The sequence below is a fragment of the Coregonus lavaretus genome, assembly GCF_964263955.1.
Source record: "Coregonus lavaretus genome assembly, chromosome: 10".
Classification (NCBI taxonomy): domain Eukaryota; kingdom Metazoa; phylum Chordata; class Actinopteri; order Salmoniformes; family Salmonidae; genus Coregonus; species Coregonus lavaretus.
Window position 1 is genome coordinate 42,234,383 of NC_139997.1, and position 19,580 is coordinate 42,253,962.

The following is a 19,580-nucleotide window of genomic DNA, read 5'->3' on the forward strand; positions in this document are numbered from 1 at the left end:
CAAAATACTTCTAAAGTCTCACATGGAACATTCAGTTTTGCTAATCCATATTTCCAGTACAAAATACAAGGAGCATATTTAGTTAAATATTGCTAAAATTACCCAGTGTCAGACACATCCTGCCACACTGACCTGTTGTACCCTGCTAGGATCATCTAACTGCAGCTTGGCGATGACACAGCCAGGCTCCAGCACGGCACCAGCCCTCTTCACATAGTGGATACAGCCAGACTCCAGCGCAGTCAGCGTCATCACCATCTTCATCACCTGAAACAGGTGGAGTGTGTGCCGTTGGCCAAACCATATCTTACCTAAATAACCAAATCCCAACCATACAACCATATGTTACACACCTCTATCTCAGCGTAACACTGGCCAGAGAACACGTGCCCCCCGTCCTCCACGGTGTACTGGATGAGTTTCCCTGCTGAGGGCGAGCGAAGCAGCGACGGGTCATTCTCCTTTTCAAACACACACGTCTTATTCCCAATGGTGATACGGTACCTGGGAAAAAGAATCTCTTTCAGTCTATTGCCCAATTCTAAATCAACCCCTAGCAATCCCCTCAAAATTCCTTTTAATAAAGAATGCATGTAATCTTTCTTTCTTTCTTTCCATCCTACCTGTCCACCTCCTCCTTCATGTAGGTGGTGTAGCTGCTGCCATCGTAGGAGAGCAACAGGCCCCCGTCGCTGAGGCGATGGACGTCCACCTCTGCTGAGGTGCTGTTCATGATGACCACATAGGAGTTGGGGGACTGACGTGTCACCTTCAGACAATACTTAGTACCCTCATAGATCAACTCCACATCCACGGTGTTGAGAAGAGTGTGTGCGGGCAGCACCTGGCCTCTGTAGAGGGGGAGAGGGGAAGAGAGGAGGGTGAGATGGTGTGTAGAATTGTGTAGGGTCAAAATCAATAGTAATCCCAAAGTCACCGGAGCACTGCAGCTTCTCGCTGGACTGAAGTTGTAACATTCTTAAATGCTTAAAGTAACGTTCACCTTTCTAGAGAGTGCAGAAAGTTGGAGACACTGTTCCTCAGGTTGACGTCAGCCACGTGTAGAGCCCCGCTCACTATGCCCAGGATGGTGTCAGGACGCTCCGCCTGCATCTTCTCTGAGATGAGCCTGTCCAGCCAGCCTGTGTCGATGGTGTTGTGCTGGAAGCTCTCCGTCTCCAGCAGCTTGATGAGGTACTCTACTGTGGTCCTAAAGTCTCCTCTGATAGACAGCTCCTTCAGGGCCACCACCATGTTACTGCGCACACACACACGAGAGGTGTTACCATACATCATTGGGTGTTACTGACTACAAACACAATGAACTTTACATGAGTATTTCTAATGTGTGTGTGTGTGTGTGTGTGTGTGTGTGTGTGTGTGTGTACTAACGAGATGGCCTCTTCTCGGTTCTCTCCCCAGGAGAAGCAGTGGCCAAACTGGGAGTCTGCAAACTCATGCAGGCCTCCGGCCGCTGCCACACTGAAGTATCCCCACACATTCTTGTTACTGCGGAAGTTCAGCTCCTGCACCGTGCCTGAGCTCGGCTTGAAACCCTCATCCGGGTTCTCACTGGTGATGCGGGCAGCGATGACGTGTCCACGTGGGGAGGGGGCCGTGGACAGACCCTCAAAGTCAATCATAGAGTCTCCCCAGGGCTGGACCCCATACATCATTCTGATGTCCTTAATACGGTGTAGGGGGATCCCCATGGAAATCTGAGGAGGAAGACCGTTATAGTCTGTTGTACAAATAATTTTTGGTCAAACAAATGGGTCTTTAAAAGAATGATAAAAGTCCAATGTTTAGAAGTTAAATTATCATTATTAACAATTTTATCAAAGGGGAATTTCCCTTTCATTTCCTAAATGGTAGCTAGGGTTTTATTTGGCTGAAATAGAGGAACATAGTGTCTTGAATGAAACAGATATTTTCTCTCTCACTTAGAACACGGTTATGAACTTTCTCCTATGGACTCTTCCTGCCTGGACCTTTGTGTAACTCACTGAGAGGAGTCCAAGCCCTGTTGTATCCCATGTTTTGTCTGTTTTCCCTTCCTGCCTAGTGAGATTAGATAGTGTCTATGCTGCAGAGAGGTTGACAGACAGAGCAGATCCCTCCCTCACAGCACAGACAGACGCCTGCCTTTTTCAGCAGCAGCTCTATCAGTTTGTCTACACACAGCGGAGTAGACACGTGGGGGGGGGGGGGGGGGGGGGGTGGATTCCCTGTTTCTGCACATTAGCTTAGCTCGCTCTAACCTAGCCAGTTACCATGGAGACAGAGGCCCAGAATAAAACTCACTATCGAGAACAGTGAGGTGTGCCTACTCAACAGAGATGTACAACACAGACTGAACAGAAGCAGGGCAGGACACCACACACACACACGTTTGTTTTGCTATCCTTGTGGGGACCAAACAATTGATTCCCATTCAAAATCCTATTTTCCCTGACCCCTAAACCTAACACCTAAGCCTAAAATACCCACTTGTCTAAATGTTCCTTGTTTTACTATCTTTCTGAAGACTTCTGGTCCCCACAAGGATAGTAAAACCAAACACACACACACACAGACCTGCAGCTGTGCAGCAGGCAGGTTGACGTCGGCCACCATCTCAGTACAGGGGTGTTCCACCTGCAGACGAGGGTTGAGTTCTAGGAAGTAGAAGCTGCCATCTTGGCTGTAGAGATACTCCACTGTGCCAGCACTGACGTAGCCCACCATCTTAGCCAGCTTCACTGCACACTGAGGAGTGAGGAATAGACTGTCACAACCCGGCAACCTAACCACAGGTCAGCGAGTTCCTCTGGTCATAGTCTCTCTCAAATTACAACATATTGGCATAGCTCTTCTCATGGCAAAGTCCCCATCCAATAGCAAAAATTGTGCCATACCCTCTCCATGTCCTCAAACACATCTGAGGCGGCGATGGTGGCAGGCGCCTCCTCGATGATCTTCTGGTGTCGCCGCTGTACGGAGCAGTCTCTGCCGAACAGGGAGATGGCGTTGCCGTACTGGTCAGCCAGGAGCTGGACCTCCAGGTGACGAGCGTGTTTGGCCAGCTGCATCACGAAGATGGGTGAGCCTGGAACCTCTGTCTGGACCTGAGGAGCCAAGGAGAGGGGGCATGAGGGGTTAGTCAATCAAAATCATACACATACTGATAACGTCATTTAGATAATTATACACATACTGATCATGTATTTCAGCCCATCATAACCATATACTGATACTGGAATTAGACTGGACTTCTCACCTGTCTGAAGAGGTTGGGGAAGTCATCAGCACAGTTGACTTTGCGGATGCCCTTTCCTCCACCTCCCTCTGAGGCCTTCACCATCACAGGGTAGCCCACCACCTCTGCAGCCTTCAGTCCTGCCTCCACATCATGGATGCAGCCCAGCTCATACAGATCAGGTGGAACGTTGATGATCCTCTTCTTCTGGTCACTCTCTGTCCACTCTACTGTGAGTCCTGAGACACACACACACACACTAGGGTTGGGCGGTATCCAGATTTCCATACCAGTGTGTTCGGTATTACCGGCAGTGCACACAAGGGGCTCTATTCCTTTCACCCCCAAAAAAATATGCTAACAAATGCTAACAAAGTACTAGAGAATTCCCATAGCGGATGCTAGCTAGATGCTAACAAATGCAAGCGAACATAAACTAATTGCAAGGACAGAAAACCCAAGTCATAAAGTTATTCAACTATCTCAAAGGTCTAGTCACACTTCATCCAGGAGGGGATTGATTGTCTCTTCTGTAACCAAGAAGCTTGACCTTGCAAGCTAGCCACCTATAGCTAGCAAGTTAGCAAAACAAATGCATAGCTGGAGCCCTAAGCTGGAAAACATTTATTTGGCACATCTTAGATAGTTAACTTATAGTTATAAGATATTTAGCTGGCAAACATTAGTAGCTAGTGAATTTCCAGTGTAACTTGATCACCTTTCTTGCGCTGCTCAACAGTGGTTCATCACATCACGAAACTTCTGTTTGCTCTGTGTGCTCTTTGAGACAAACATACCATGTGACTGGCTCAATTTAATTTTTGTGAAAACAATTATTCAATATAAATATATGCACCGTGGGTATTTCAAAATACCCCGATATACGGTACGGTATACCGCCCAAGCCTAACACACACACCACGGGAGCAGTCTAACAACACACTTACTTCTAAGACATCAGTAGTATTAAACGGTGCACGGACATACCTGCTCCGCTCCATGGCAGGGTTGGGATGCCAGCTGTCTGAGCCACGATGGATGAGGCGATTTTGTCCCCTAGTGCCCACATGGCCTGGCTAGGAGGACCTGGATGTGGGCACAGAACACAACATCTTACAGGCCAACTCAGGCACAGGACAGAGGGACTAAAAGCAGTATACATGGCTCTGTGTGTGGATGAAATAACTAGTCAGCTGAAAACACAGTCTTACCCATGAAGGCAATGCCATTCTTCATGAGCAGCTCTGGGAGTTTGGGATTCTCTGAGGCATGGCCCCACCCAGCCCATACAGCCTGGAGACACCACAAGCATTACAAACAACACAAGTTCAAACACAGATTACAAGAAAGTTCAATCACTATTTATATGAAGGTCTAATCTAGCCCTAAATAAATGAATGTCTAGCAGTACCTGCACAGGTATTCGCTTGGCAATGTCCAGAATGAGCTCCACGTTGGCATAGTTGTTGTTATTGGTCCCTCCTGGCACAGGCACATAGTGGTCGGCCATCTTTATGTACTCTGTTGAAGATAGTGGAGTGAAAACCATTTAGGTCTGCTCTGCACATAAGATAGCATGTATAACAGTCCAACATTTAATCTTATCTTTCGTCTCTCAATATTGGCTTGCTATCATCTCATCTAAACCTCACCACCAGTGCAAAACTATTTACACACGATAGCACTTTCAGAATGCACTGCCTTTCTACACCATCAGACAGAGCCTTTTCTTCTGAACTAGGGCATTCTTGGCTGTTCAGTGCCGTTCAAGACAAAACCAACAGACAGCCTGCTCTGGTCCATCCCTGGGAGCCTGGAGGGTCTGCTTGTTTAACTCTGCTTAACGGGTCATTAAGCAGAGTTAGGAGAGGCTGGGTAGACTACAGCGACACGGTTACTCTGCTGTTACTAGTGGTGATGCTACCTTGATGTAAAGCTCACCTGCATTGGCCTTCAGGTCCTCGGGGGTTACCATGACGACAAAGCGGATGGCACGCTCGTTGCGGAACATCTCGTAAGCCCAGCGGCGGATGGAGCGCATGCACTTAACCGCCGCGATGCCATTGTTGGCAATGAGGACCTGAGACAGGAAGAGATGCGAGTGGGGGACTAGTCTCTGAAATACTCTGTCAATAACGTGGTAAAACTAGGCCACAGAAGCTAAAGAAGCCCTGGTCTTACCTTCTCGATGACCTTATTGCCTCCGAAGCGGGTGACGAACTCGGCGGGGGAGGCCACGGTGAAATCTCTCTGCAGGTCGATGCGACGGCGGTCTCGTCCCTGCTTGACCAGGTGCAGCCCAGACATGCTTGGTCTGTGTAAACGACTGACATTATTTCAGCATTAAGAGAACACCCTAGTGTACGGTTGGTGGGGTTCACCATTTCCCAGCATTTGTCATAAACATAACACAATCATAAAAATGTATATATTAAAAATACATGAAAGTAGGGCTAGCCTATTTGACACAGCCAATATACACACAAGCATAATAGGATAACAACCAAACTACAGCAGACACATAACGTAAGCGTAGCGCAAGTGCTGGTGAAACAGTCTCACTGGGATCAATGAGAGATGCTACACTGGCTGCACAAGCAGCACGTGAGGGAAGTGCTCTTGCCCTGCTGAAGAGTCTTTACACTTCAAGTCTATTTCAAGCGTAAGCCTTCCCCAGCCAGGAAAAAACACCAAACCAGATCTGTCGACCTTGTAGGCTGACAGCTGTGTTTTAACAACAGTTGCATTACATCACCATGGGATGATGTACAACACACCATCACCAACCAGTCGCAGGAGGAGCTCATTCCTGAAATGTTGTTTACAGGCTAGGGCAAGCGTTTCCTCTGAGCGAAAAATAAACTAGGCTCCACCCTCAGAGAGAGCCAGTGGGAGGATGGGGAGGAGGAGCAGGCATCCAGTCGCCCAGGAGGGTGTGGCAGAGGCAGAGCCCCCAGTCTGCGTTTGGCTGGCTGCTGTGGCCTGACACTGCACTGTTGCATCTTGAGGAGATTGGGGAGCTCTGTGCTCTGCTCTGCAGGCATGCTACATTCAGACAGGCAGACAGAGGCCTCTGAATGAAGCCCCCAGAGAATGGCACTTCCCATTACTGAGCACAGCTGAGCTCCCCCTTGTCCTATAGGAGAGAGGGGTGGGGGAGGAGAGTCTCCTCTACCACTGTCCAGTAATTCCAGTTTCATCATCAACCCTCACACTCCCCCATCACATACTCCCCTGTCCCCTGAAGCCCAACCAGACAGGATAGGGCAGCTGTGGAGAGCTGTGAAACTAATCACTGAAATGTGAGGTGCTAAAAAAGGATCAACAACAAAAACATGCCTCCCTCTTTCTGTCAGACTGGCACATCATAATAACAGTCTGAAAGCTCAGTCAATACCATATAGACTGTAGATAAATACTTTGGCATGATGTTTAGTTAAACTTAACTTGATATCTGATGTACATTTCAATTGTTTTCTTTCTTTCCTCCCACCAAATGACTGCCACATAGGCTAATATAGGAGTGTGTACACTGCTATTGTCCAACCATGGCTATGGAATGTAGCCCCATGTGTGTGGAAAGAGTTAGGCCTAGGTGACAGGTGAACAACAGTGTGAATATTTACTTCTTCTTCCGTGTATTGGCCCACCACAAACACTAAAACCTTACTGCTAGAGTGACTGTAGGGTTGAATCTCACCAGTCTCTATTAGGGCTGGCACAATTACTGTATAACTGTGTAACCGATGGTTATGGATGAAAACCGCCATGAAAATAAAATAACCATCATAACCATTTACACATTTTTAAAAAAGCTGACTGAAGACTGGAGGTCCGGGCATTCGTGCGGTTGAGTCAGTTTCTGCTGTAACATGGACTCTACAAAAGGGTTCCCCAACTGGTGGCTTGCTGGCCAAATTCAGTGATTTTATTTGGCCCCTATGTTTTCTGGGACATAAAATATTTTAAAAAACACCAGCAAATCAGCCCCAGGTGATTTTCATTTTAGAAATCTGTTCCAAAGTATTTCCACACATAATAGAGAGATAAAATGAACACTGAGTGTACAAAACATTAGGAACTCCTTCCTAATATTGAGTTGCATCCCCTTTTTCCCTCTGAACAGCCTCAATTCGTCAGGGCATGGACTCTACAAGGTGTCGAAAGCATTCCACAGGGATGCTGGCCCATGTTAACGCCAATGCTTCCCACAGTTGTGTCAAGTTGGCTGGAAGTCCTTTGGGTGGTGGACCATTCTTGAGACACACGGGAAACTGTTGAGTGTAAAAAAATCCAGCAGCGTTACTTTTCTTGACACACTCAAACCGGTGTGCCTGACACCTACTACCATACCCAATTCAAAGGCACTTAAATCTTTTGTCTTGCCCATTCACCCTCTGAATGGCACACATACACAATCCATATTGTCGCAAGGCTTAAAAATCATTCTTTAACCTGTCTCCTCCCCTTCATTTACACTGATTGAAGTGGATTTTACAGGTGACATCAATAAGGGATCATAGCTTTCACCTGGTCAGTCTGTCACGGAAAGAGCATGTTCTAATGTTTTGTACACTCAGTGTATGTGACCGTACACAAACATAAGCATGGTATGAAATTATTATGTTTTAGTCAAACAATTTGCATACTGCAAATTGACCGCAAGAAGGCCAAATCAATAAATACATTTTTATTGCGATCAATTTGCAGTATGCAAATTATTTGCAACTATGTTCCGGCCCCCTGACAATCCGCTCAATAAAAAATATAAAAATAATAATATCGGCCCGCGGCTGAATCTAGTTGATGATCCCTGCTCTACAACGTGATGAATAGTTCCAAGATGGCGTAGCAGTGCGGTCGCTTTTATTTTTCGTCCTGTGTAAATATCCCGTTTCTTGTTTTTTTGTCTATATTTCTCAATTTTTTTACTTTCATTCTTTAACAAAATATACTTTCCTGCAACCCGCCTCACCCAACGTGGAAAGGATTCTATTATTTCTTTATAACTTTCATCAAGAACCGTAAGCTGAAAATAGTGGCTACCTGTTATTAGTCACCGTTAGCGTCGTCACCATTGTCCGTGGCCTACACTATCCACCAGCCAGCTCTAGCTCTAGCCTGGACAATTCGTCGGCCAGTCTGCACAGCGTGCTATCGACCCAGCGTGCTATCGACCCAGAGCTTATTGGACTTTCTGCCGGAATCACTGGACCCTAGCGCCGGATCATCACAACCAGCTAGCTAGCTGCAACCTGTTGTTGGCTGATTACCATTACCCTATAGCAAGCACCAGTTAGCCTTGAGCTAGCCTCAGGCCCATCTCCCGGCTATCTACCTCTCTGTCAACCGGACGGGACCTCCTAGTGTTGACACTGAGCCCCGCCGATCCAACACGACTGGTTTGCCGACGAAATAGTCTGATGTGGTTTCAACAGGCTTCCCGTTGCGACGACCACGAAGATCCATCTGCCACCCCCGGCCCGCTAGCACACGCAAACTACAACTGTGCTCCCTGCTAGCTGTGCTGAAGCACCAATTTGAACTGCTCTCGGACTCACATATTGCTGTTCACTGGACCTTATGATCACTCAGCTGCACAGCTGATGCCTGCTGGACTGTTCCTTTACACGGTACCCTGTCCTGTTTATTCTGTTTAGTCTTAGCCCAAACGTTATCGCTATTTCCAGTTGTGTCTTAGCTCTCTCTAATAACACATGACTGCTTTATGCCTCTCTCCCCATGTCAATTATGCCTTGCCTATTGCTGTTTGGGTTAGTTCTTATTATACAATTTCAATGTAGAACCCCTAGTCCCTCTCAAACTGCCTCATATAGTTCCTTTGTTCCTCCCCCCATACACGCCGAGACCGGCTCCATCGATGCCTCCAATGACGCTATCTCTTTCATTGTTACCCAACGCTTAGGGTTACCTGAACTGTACTCATATCCTTCCATATCCTTTTCTGTACATAATGACCTGAATCTTTTCTACAACGCCCGGAGAACTGCCCCCTTTATTCTATGTACCCAACGCACTAGAAGACCAGTTCTTAAAGCCTTTAGTCGTATCCTTATTCTAGTCCTCCTCTGTTCCTCTGGTGATGTAGAGGCTAACCCAGGCCCTGCAGCCCCCAGTATCACTCCTACTTCCCAGGAGCTATCATTTGTTGACTTCTGTAACCGTAAAAGTCTTGGTTTTCTGCACATAAATATCAGAAGCCTCCTTCCTAAGTTTGAGTTATTCACTGCGTTAGCACACTCCGCCAACCCTGATGTTCTAGCAGTGTCTGAATCCTGGCTTAGGAAGGCCACCAAAAATTCTGAAATTTCCATCCCCAACTATAACATTTTCCGTCTAGATAGAACTGCCAAAGGGGGTGGAGTTGCAATCTACTGTAGAGATAGCCTGCAGAGCTCCATCATACTATCCAGGTCTGTTCCCAAACAGTTTGAGCTTCTACTTCTAAAAATCCACCTTTCCAGAAATAAATCTCTCACTGTTGCCGCTTGCTACAGACCCCCCTCAGCCCCCAGCTGTGCCCTGGACACCATATGTGAACTGATTGCCCCCCATCTATCCTCAGAGTTCGTACTGCTTGGTGACCTAAATTGGGATATGCTTAACACCCCGGCCATCCTACAATCTAAACTAGATGCCCTCAATCTCACACAAATTATCAACGAACCTACCAGGTACAACCCTAAATCCGTAAACATGGGTACCCTCATAGATATCATCCTGACTAACTTACCCTCTAAATACACCTCCGCTGTCTTCAACCAGGATCTCAGCGATCACTGCCTTATTGCCTGCGTCCGTAACGGGTCCGCGGTCAAACGACCACCCCTCATCACTGTCAAACGCTCCCAAAAACACTTCAGCGAGCAGGCCTTCCTAATTGACCTGGCCCAGGTATCCTGGATGGATATAGATCTCATTCCGTCAGTAGAGGATGCCTGGTTGTTCTTTAAAAGTAATTTCCTCTCAATCTTAAATAGACATGCCCCATTCAAAAAATACAGAACTAAGAACAGATATAGCCCCTGGTTCTCCTCAGACTTGACTGCCCTTGACCAGCACAAAAACATCCTGTGGCGTACTGCATTAGCATCAAATAGCCCCCGCGATATGCAACTTTTCAGGGAAGTTAGGAACCAATATACACAAGCAGTTAGGAAAGCAAAGGCTAACTTTTTCAAACAGAAATTTGCATCCTGTAGCACTAACTCCAAAAAGTTTTGGGACACTGTAAAGTCCATGGAAAATAAGAGCACTTCCTCCCAGCTGCCCACTGCACTGAGGCTAGGAAACACTATCACCACCGATAAATCTACAATAATCGAGAATTTCAACAAGCATTTTGCTACGGCTGGCCATGCTTTCCACCTGGCTACCACTACCCCGGCCACCAGCTCTGCACCCTCCACTGCAACTTGCCCATGCCCCCCCCGCTTCTCCTTCACACAAATCCAGACAGCTGATGTTCTAAAAGAGCTGCAAAATCTGGACCCCTACAAATCATCTGGGCTAGACAATCTGGACCCTTTCTTTCTAAAACTAGCCGCCGAAATTGTTGCAACCCCTATTACTAGCCTGTTCAACCTCTCTTTCGTAACGTCTGAGATCCCCAGAGACTGGAAAGCTGCCGCGGTCACATCCCCCTCTTCAAAGGGGGTGACACTCTAGACCCAAACTGTTACAGACCCATATCCATCCTGCCCTGCCTTTCAAAAGTTTTTGAAAGCCAAGTCAACAAACAGATCACCGACCATTTCGAATCCCACCGTACCTTCTCCGCTATGCAATCCGGTTTCCGAGCTGGTCATGGGTGCACTTCAGCCACGCTCAAGGTCCTAAACGATATTATAACCGCGATCGATAATAGACAGTACTGTGCAGCCGTTTTCATTGACCTGGCCAAGGCTTTCGACTCTGTCAACCACCGCATTCTTATTGGCAGACTAAATAGCCTTGGTTTCTCAAATGACTGCCTCGCCTGGTTCACCAACTACTTCTCAGATAGAGTTCAATGTGTCAAATCGGAGGGCCTGTTGTCTGGACCTATGGCAGTCTCTATGGGGGTGCCACAGGGTTCAATTCTTGGGCCAACTCTTTTCTCTGTGTATATCAATGACGTCGCTCTTGCTGCTGGTGACTCTCAGATCCACCTCTACGCAGACGACACCATTTTGTATACATCTGGCCCTTCATTGGACACTGTGTTAACAAACCTCCAAACGAGCTTCAATTCCATACAACACTCCTTTAGTAGCCTCCAACTGCTCCTAAACACTAGTAAAACTAAATGCATGCTCTTCAACCGAACGCTGCTTGCACCCGCCCACCCGACTAGAATCACTACTCTAGACGGGTCTGACCTAGAGTATGTGGACAACTACAAATATCTAGGTGTCTGGTTAGACTGTAAACTCTCCTTCCAGACTCACATTAAGAATCTCCAATCCAAAGTTAAATCTAGAATCGGTTTCCTATTTCGCAACAAAGCCTCCTTCACTCATGCTGCCAAACATGCCCTCGTAAAACTGACTATCCTACCGATCCTTGACTTCGGCGATGTCATTTACAAAATAGCCTCCAACACTCTACTCAGCAAATTGGATGTTGTCTATCACAGTGCCATCCGTTTTGTCTCCAAAGCCCCATATAATACCCACCACTGTGACCTGTACGCTCTTGTTGGCTGGTCCTCACTACATATTCGTCGCCAAACCCACTGGCTCCAGGCCATCTATAAATCACTGCTAGGCAAATCCCCGCCTTATCTTAGCTCATTGGTCACCATAGCAACACCCACCCGTAGTCTGCGCTCCAGCGGGTATATCTCACTGGTCATCCCCAAAGCCAACACCTCCTTTGGCCGCAATTCCTTCCAGTTCTCTGCTGCCAATGACTGGAACAAATTGCAAAAATCTCTGAAGCTGGAGACACTTATCTCCCTCACTAACTTTAAGCATCAGTTGTCAGAGCACCTTACCGATCACTGCACCTGTACACAGCCCATCTGAAATTAGCCCGCCCAACTACCTCATCCCTATATTGTTATTTATTTTGCTCATTTGTACCCCAGTATCTCTATTTGCACATCATCTCTTGCACATCATTCCAGTGTTAATACTAAATTGTAATTATTTTGCACTATAGCCTATTTTATTGCCTTACCTCCATAACTTGCTAAATTTGCACACTGTATATTATATGTATTTCTGTTGTATTTTTGACTTTGTTTTGTTTTACCCCATATGTAACTCTGTGTTGTTGTTTTTTATCGCACTGCTTTGCTTTATCTTGGCCAGGTCGCAGTTGTAAATGAGAACTTGTTCTCAACTGGTTTACCTGGTTAAATAAAGGTGAAATAAAATAAAATAAAATAAAAAATGAAACTTTGTTGCTCCTTGTTGAAACAAGCAAGGTGTTGTAGCAAACACGTTTTTGGTTGCCTAGGCAACACCCCCCTCCCTGAAGCAGGAGCACATGCAGTCAGGCGCAGAGGATATATACAGTGGGGAAAAAAAGTATTTAGTCAGCCACCAATTGTGCATGTTCTCCCACTTAAAAAGATGAGAGAGGCCTGTAATTTTCATCATAGGTACACGTCAACTATGACAGACAAAATGAGGAAAATAAATCCAGAAAATCACATTGTAGGATTTTTTATGAATTTATTTGCAAATTATGGTGGAAAATAAGTATTTGGTCAATAACAAAAAAGTTTCTCAATACTTTGTTATATACCCTTTGTTGGCAATGACACAGGTCAAACGTTTTCTGTAAGTCTTCACAAGGTTTTCACATACTGTTGCTGGTATTTTGGCCCATTCCTCCATGCAGATCTCCTCTAGAGCAGTGATGTTTTGGGGCTGTCGCTGGGCAACACGGACTTTCAACTCCCTCCAAAGATTTTCTATGGGGTTGAGATCTGGAGACTGGCTAGGCCACTCCAGGACCTTGAAATGCTTCTTACGAAGCCACTCCTTCGTTGCCCGGGCGGTGTGTTTGGGATCATTGTCATGCTGAAAGACCCAGCCACGTTTCATCTTCAATGCCCTTGCTGATGGAAGGAGGTTTTCACTCAAAATCTCATGATACATGGCCCCATTCATTCTTTCCTTTACACGGATAAGTCGTCCTGGTCCCTTTGCAGAAAAACAGCCCCAAAGCATGATGTTTCCACCCCCATGCTTCACAGTAGGTATGGTGTTCTTTGGATGCAACTCAGCATTCTTTGTCCTCCAAACACGACGAGTTGAGTTTTTACCAAAAAGTTCTATTTTGGTTTCATCTGACCATATGACATTCTCCCAATCCTCTTCTGGATCATCCAAATGCACTCTAGCGAACTTCAGACGGGCCTGGACATGTACTGGCTTAAGCAGGGGGACATGTCTGGCACTGCAGAATTTGAGTCCCTGGCGGCGTAGTGTGTTACTGATGGTAGGCTTTGTTACTTTGGTCCCAGCTCTCTGCAGGTCATTCACTAGGTCCCCCCGTGTGGTTCTGGGATTTTTGCTCACCGTTCTTGTGATCATTTTGACCCCACGGGGTGAGATCTTGCGTGGAGCCCCAGATCGAGGGAGATTATCAGTGGTCTTGTATGTCTTCCATTTCCTAATAATTGCTCCCACAGTTGATTTCTTCAAACCAAGCTGCTTACCTATTGCAGATTCAGTCTTCCCAGCCTGGTGCAGGTCTACAATTTTGTTTCTGGTGTCCTTTGACAGCTCTTTGGTCTTGGCCATAGTGGAGTTTGGGGTGTGACTGTTTGAGGTTGTGGACAGGTGTCTTTTATACTGATAACAAGTTCAAACAGGTGCCATTAATACAGGTAACGAGTGGAGGACAGAGGAGCCTCTTAAAGAAGAAGTTACGTGTCTGTGAGAGCCAGAAATCTTGCTTGTTTGTAGGTGACCAAATACTTATTTTCTACCATATTTTGCAAATAAATTCATTAAAAATCCTACAATGTGATTTTCTGGATTTTTTTTTCTCAATTTGTCTGTCATAGTTGACGTGTACCTATGATGAACATTACAGGCCTCTCATTTAAGTGGGAGAACTTGCACAATTGGTGGCTGACTAAATACTTTTTTCCCCCACTGTATATGTATATATATATATATTATTCAAACAGTTATAACGGTGACCGCGATCATTTGGCTGACTAATAACTGCCATCTAAAATTCCGTGATTGACACAGCCTTAGTCTCTATTACAATGCTTCAATTCCAACAGCCCAGACCTGTGGCAGGCATATACTGTAGTTTAACCAAAACTCACTAGACCAAATAACCTACACACAAAACAGAGTTTGCAACAAGTAAGACAGTGAGAAACAAATCTGAACACCATTCTAAATAAATAGCCTACGCTTACTATGTGTACAAATGTAGCCTTATTCTTCTTGCCAGCACCATATCTGCTACTTAATCATACAAATCAAGTCTTATGTATGCCACACTCATTCACAATGTCCATTCTCTACAGCCTAGTCCCAGTAGCTGTAAAAAGAGCCACTGAATATAAAGGAGAGCTGGTGAGGCCAGGCTCCAGGGAGAGCTTAGGGCTGAGGCTGTTGGCAGAAGGACAGCAGCAGCAGGGAGGCCAGTCCTCCCAGAACACACAGCTCCTCTATAGCAGGCAGGCAGGGTGTGAAGCTGGTCTGGCCAGGCCACATTTTTAAACACCCACACAGCAGAGAAGGGGGAGCCAGCCAGGGGGAGAGCACTGAACTGAACCCAGTGTTCTCCTGCTGCTGCCATTTCAGAATACTCCACTCCAGACTCGTCTGATGGAGACAGGTCTGTATTGGAGGTTTCTTCATCCCATATGACTGGGGCCAGATTGTTGCTGCAATCAAAACTAGTGCAGTACCATTTTGTATAATGTATTGAGATAACAGTAACCTCAGTAAAGATCATGCTATGATTAAAACACCTTTGTGTGGTTGCCATGCCTGGATAAACAAGACGAGCCAAACAGAGAGGCTCAGGTAACACAAACGAGAAAGAAAAGCCTGGGTTCTGACCTCATGTGGGGCCCATCGATATTGTCGAAGCCCATCTCGTAGCTGCTGTTCTCTGAACTGAGGCTAGAGGTGGGGGATATGGAGCGCTCCTTCTCTTCCAGGCCCAGCGTCAGGTCTGGCTTCCCCAGGAGCTCATCTTCAGAGTTCTCCTCCGACACAGAGCCGATGATAAAGTTGGAGTGCAGCACGGCCAGGTTCGGGGCAGCGGCCTTATTGGCAGGCGCGTCCTGCTGTGCCATGGCTGAAACGTCACCACGCTGGCAGGCTGCGAACACTGGAGGGAGAGGAGGGGAGTCAAAACCACATGTATTTATAAAGCAGGCGATAGGACTGAGTCCTCAAGTAAGTCAGGCCCACAGCATGATGACACGGTCATCCTGGCATGGGCTGCTGTTAGATTGCATCAGTGAGTTGAGTTGCACAACAAATTATGCTGACCCTGCATTCATATTGCAAGATATTGCAAAAGAATGGTACAGAGTGCAATACATCCCAATCCTTCTTAAGTAAAGTGCTTACTGTAATATATCTCATATAGCTACAACAAACTCCAATCCAAAACCACATCGTCAACTACTGCTAGTTGACTGGTTTGAGAGGCATGGTCTGCCTTGATATTAGTCTTTGAGGGGGTATAATTTGTTGAAACTACAACTGCGCATGAGCAGAGCAACCAGACCAAGACAGACACACCTTACCAGCAGCAGTTAGCTACTGGACCTGAAAAACAAGCAAGCATTGCAGACATAATGTAAGTGAACAGCACTGAACATATACATAGCTACCCAGCATGATAATAAATTATGTTTTACAACAGGGCTCTAACAGTCTGGTCTCATAGACTAGACATAACATTTGGTATGGTTACATAAGACAGAAGTTTACTTACGGCAAAAACTAAAGTAGGGTGGTTGTTCAGGGTGGATAGGTAGTTGCGTGTTCAAATCTCATCACAGACAACTTTAGTGTTTTAACAACAAGTACTTTTTAGGTACTTTGCAACTATAACATGAACTTCTAGCAACACAAAGGTTGCGTGTTCAATTCTCATCATGGACAACTTTAGCATTTTAGCTTGATTCCATCCGAAATACACAGTGAAATTATTGAATACTTTATTGTAGTGTTTTCACAATACCAGTATCGCAATACTCTGAAGTATCGTGGCAAGGAAACAAAATATGAAGCAGATTTTAATTTCTTGAGGAAAACAGTCCTAATGTTAGAAACAAACAGCATTTTGTTGTCACCTAAAGTCAGTTGTTTATTTTGCAAGCTATACCACCAACAACTTTACATAAAGTAGGTTTTTATAGTACCAGATTTTTCACCCAGTCAGCTCAGAGATTCAAACAGCGACCTTTCGGTTACTGGCCCAACAATCTTAACCGCTAGGCTACCTGCCGCCCTTCTCTTGAGATTAAAGTATTTTAGTGCAAAATATGAATTGCCACAATTATGTTTGCTCTTCAAATTATGTATTTTATTAAAACAGAAAAATGAAGTAAATAGCAGAAATTATCTTTAAAAAATAAATGTAAGGTTAAATGCAAAATTAAACAGATTGTGTGATGGGCACTTTCACACTCTAAAATAAACAGAAGAGATGCTCAATTAAGTTTTGGGTCCATACATGTTAAGAGAAAAGATAGCACAACATCAGTTAAATCATTGAAATAATTTCAACAAGTGAACTGCAGTATGTAATTTATTCTAAAAAAATACTCATTTTACAACTGAACCACACATTTCTTCTTAAAGAATTTCGTAAGAGTCTGCTGACTTCCACAGGCTTCAAACGTCCTTTTAAGAGGAATTTTCTCAGCTATCTGCAATACAGGTATGATTGAAGAATGAAGCAGGTGTTAATCATGGGCCTTGCTACACAGAAAGCAGCAGTTGACTAGTCCATTGTCAACACCTTGGTTAAATCAGTAGACCTATATCAATATCTTTGAAAATACCATAAGTATCATTAGCTTTTAAAACAATTAAATCTGTTTTATTTTATCATATTTTGGACCAGAGTGAGGCTATTTATCCACTAACCTACATGTTGTTCCTGAAGTGAGGAGGACTCACCATCTTCATCGAATGTTTTCATAATTTATCTGCAGATAATCGCCAAAAAAACTACAAATTAGGGAGCCAAATGAAGGTCTCTCTTACCAGTGAGATTCGGTATGCTACTGGCGAGTCACTCACTTGAACGTCACTGTCTGGAAAGTCCTGATGGACTTCATATCGAAAATACAAATAAGATATTTAGTTCACTTGTCCCGTTGTGATACCATAGACATAACTACGTTGTATGATTTATGAATGGCAAGGATATAAGAGAGACTATTTAGTCAGTTCGACACCATTTATAAACTAGTCAAGTTTGCTGTTCGTCAATCAAATCACAGTAAACCTATGCGCCAGAATTTCGTGGCTGCATATGAAACACAAAATAACATAATGTGCCAGAAAACAATAACGCTAAGTGGATTTGGACTCATTGTTATCACATTATATGGGACGTGCAAATTGACTCACAGACGATGAAAGAGCATCATGCCCTCTCCATCCATGTAAAGGAATCTGAACGCAACCACAGCGTACACAACACACACACCCAGGTACCGTGAGGCGGGACAGACAGCAGACTGTCAAACCAGTAGTGTTTCCCTGTCAACACTCACTTTGTGACTGACATGCGCCTGTCCTATCAATAGATCGCTAGAAGATGCATATCGTTCATTCTAGCGAGAGAGGGCTCAGCTTACTTTTTTTCAGACTTGCGAATTGTAAAAAAGTAGCCTGGCTAATTTAGGTGGGAAAAGTACCCGGCTGAAAAGTACCTGGCGCTAGTGGAAAACACTTCCCAACCCTAACCTTAACTCCTAGCCTACCTAACGTTAGCCACAACAAATTGCAATTCGTAACATAGCGTACGAATTGAAATTCGTAACATAGGGTACGATTTGAAATTCGTAACATAGGGTACGATTTGAAATTCGTAACATAGGGTACGATTTGAAATTCGTAACATAGGGTACGATTTGAAATTCGTAACATAGGGTACGAATTGAAATTCGTAACATAGGGTACGATTAGAAATTCGTAACATAGGGTACGATTAGAAATTCGTAACATGGCATACGAATTGAAATTAGTAACATAGCCTACGAATTGAAATTAGTAACATAGCCTACGAATTGAAATTAGTAACATAGCATACGAATTGGATGATCATCCACAAATTAATACATACCATACGAAACAAAACAAAACATATCACACTAATTGGAGCGTTCCAGATTTACGTTTACTATGTTAGGTCTACCGCTGAGTCCATGTTGGCTCTAATGATGGGGCAAAAAATGTCAAAACTGGTGAATCTTATGGATGGGAATCCTATGTCGAGCAAAGTAACGTTAGGTAGCTAGCTAGCTAGTAGCTACATCAAATCATGCTAGTAGCTAACGTTACTAATTTTGTGTCGCGTTATGGTTTAACTACCATAATCAAATACATTAAAAAAAAGCCTTCGTCTCAATACAACTCTGGTGGATGTGAATGAGTAGCGTATAAAAAAGTGTTAGATACTGGGTATCCAGCTAGCTAGACCGGCATCTTACTAACTAGCACAATGGCATGCAAGGTGTAGCTATGTACAGGCAGCAAGCATTACTGTACACAGACAATTAGTGTACTCGTACTGAGCTTAAGATACTCACCGTGTGAAATAAACCGACAAGCAATCCTGAATATTTTATCCCAAAGGATGGGTGATTATTTATTCACTCTAGTTTCAGGCATGTATTTCCAACCAAAAATCACACTATGATGACCTAATGCAACTACAAGAGACGCTTTTGACAGCAGCGAGTGGTGTGATGCGAAGATGGGTTACATTTGGCCTCACGCTGCAACGGAGGACCAATCGGATTGCGCGACAAGATCAGGAGGAGGGCAGAAAGAGCCAAAACTGAAACTGACTGGAAGGAGGTGTGCCCAATGAGAAAACCTTTGTACTGTCCCACGTGTTTGGTCATGTATGGTCTGAGGGGTATACTTCAAAGTACATTTAATGAGTTTGCCAGCTAACTTTGATAAACAACGATAAATAACTTTTTTTTAGTTCATTAAGAAATCTAAACTTAGATATGGGTTTTTGATTGTTGAGTCAATTAGACCTTCCCATTTCAAGCTTATCTTTCAAAAAAAAAAGTAAGGTTATTACAGAATATTTTGGCAAATTAGCTGGTACCACACCTGCTATGTTAGGTTAAACCTGATCTGGATCTGAA

The 19,580-nt window shown here is 44.8% G+C and overlaps 1 protein-coding gene across 1 annotated transcript in view; it reads right to left on the bottom strand.

The window, feature by feature from the left end:
- The window catches only part of LOC311135752 (acetyl-CoA carboxylase 1-like), a 58,018-nt gene extending 38,876 nt beyond the window's left edge, over positions 1 to 19,142 (bottom strand). Inside the window, exons 1-15 of the mRNA XM_084169797.1 lie at positions 19,008 to 19,142; positions 15,286 to 15,559; positions 5,420 to 5,564; positions 5,180 to 5,318; positions 4,650 to 4,759; positions 4,450 to 4,531; positions 4,226 to 4,324; positions 3,260 to 3,477; positions 2,898 to 3,107; positions 2,578 to 2,748; positions 1,393 to 1,718; positions 1,004 to 1,258; positions 624 to 851; positions 354 to 504; positions 133 to 267 (exon numbers count right to left, since the gene is read on the bottom strand). Of these exons, the coding sequence (XP_084025923.1) occupies positions 133 to 267; positions 354 to 504; positions 624 to 851; positions 1,004 to 1,258; positions 1,393 to 1,718; positions 2,578 to 2,748; positions 2,898 to 3,107; positions 3,260 to 3,477; positions 4,226 to 4,324; positions 4,450 to 4,531; positions 4,650 to 4,759; positions 5,180 to 5,318; positions 5,420 to 5,564; positions 15,286 to 15,524 (2,508 nt within the window). The 5' untranslated portion in view covers positions 15,525 to 15,559; positions 19,008 to 19,142. The remainder of the gene's footprint in view (positions 1 to 132; positions 268 to 353; positions 505 to 623; positions 852 to 1,003; positions 1,259 to 1,392; positions 1,719 to 2,577; positions 2,749 to 2,897; positions 3,108 to 3,259; positions 3,478 to 4,225; positions 4,325 to 4,449; positions 4,532 to 4,649; positions 4,760 to 5,179; positions 5,319 to 5,419; positions 5,565 to 15,285; positions 15,560 to 19,007) is intronic.
- Between the last annotated feature and the right edge of the window lie 438 nt (positions 19,143 to 19,580).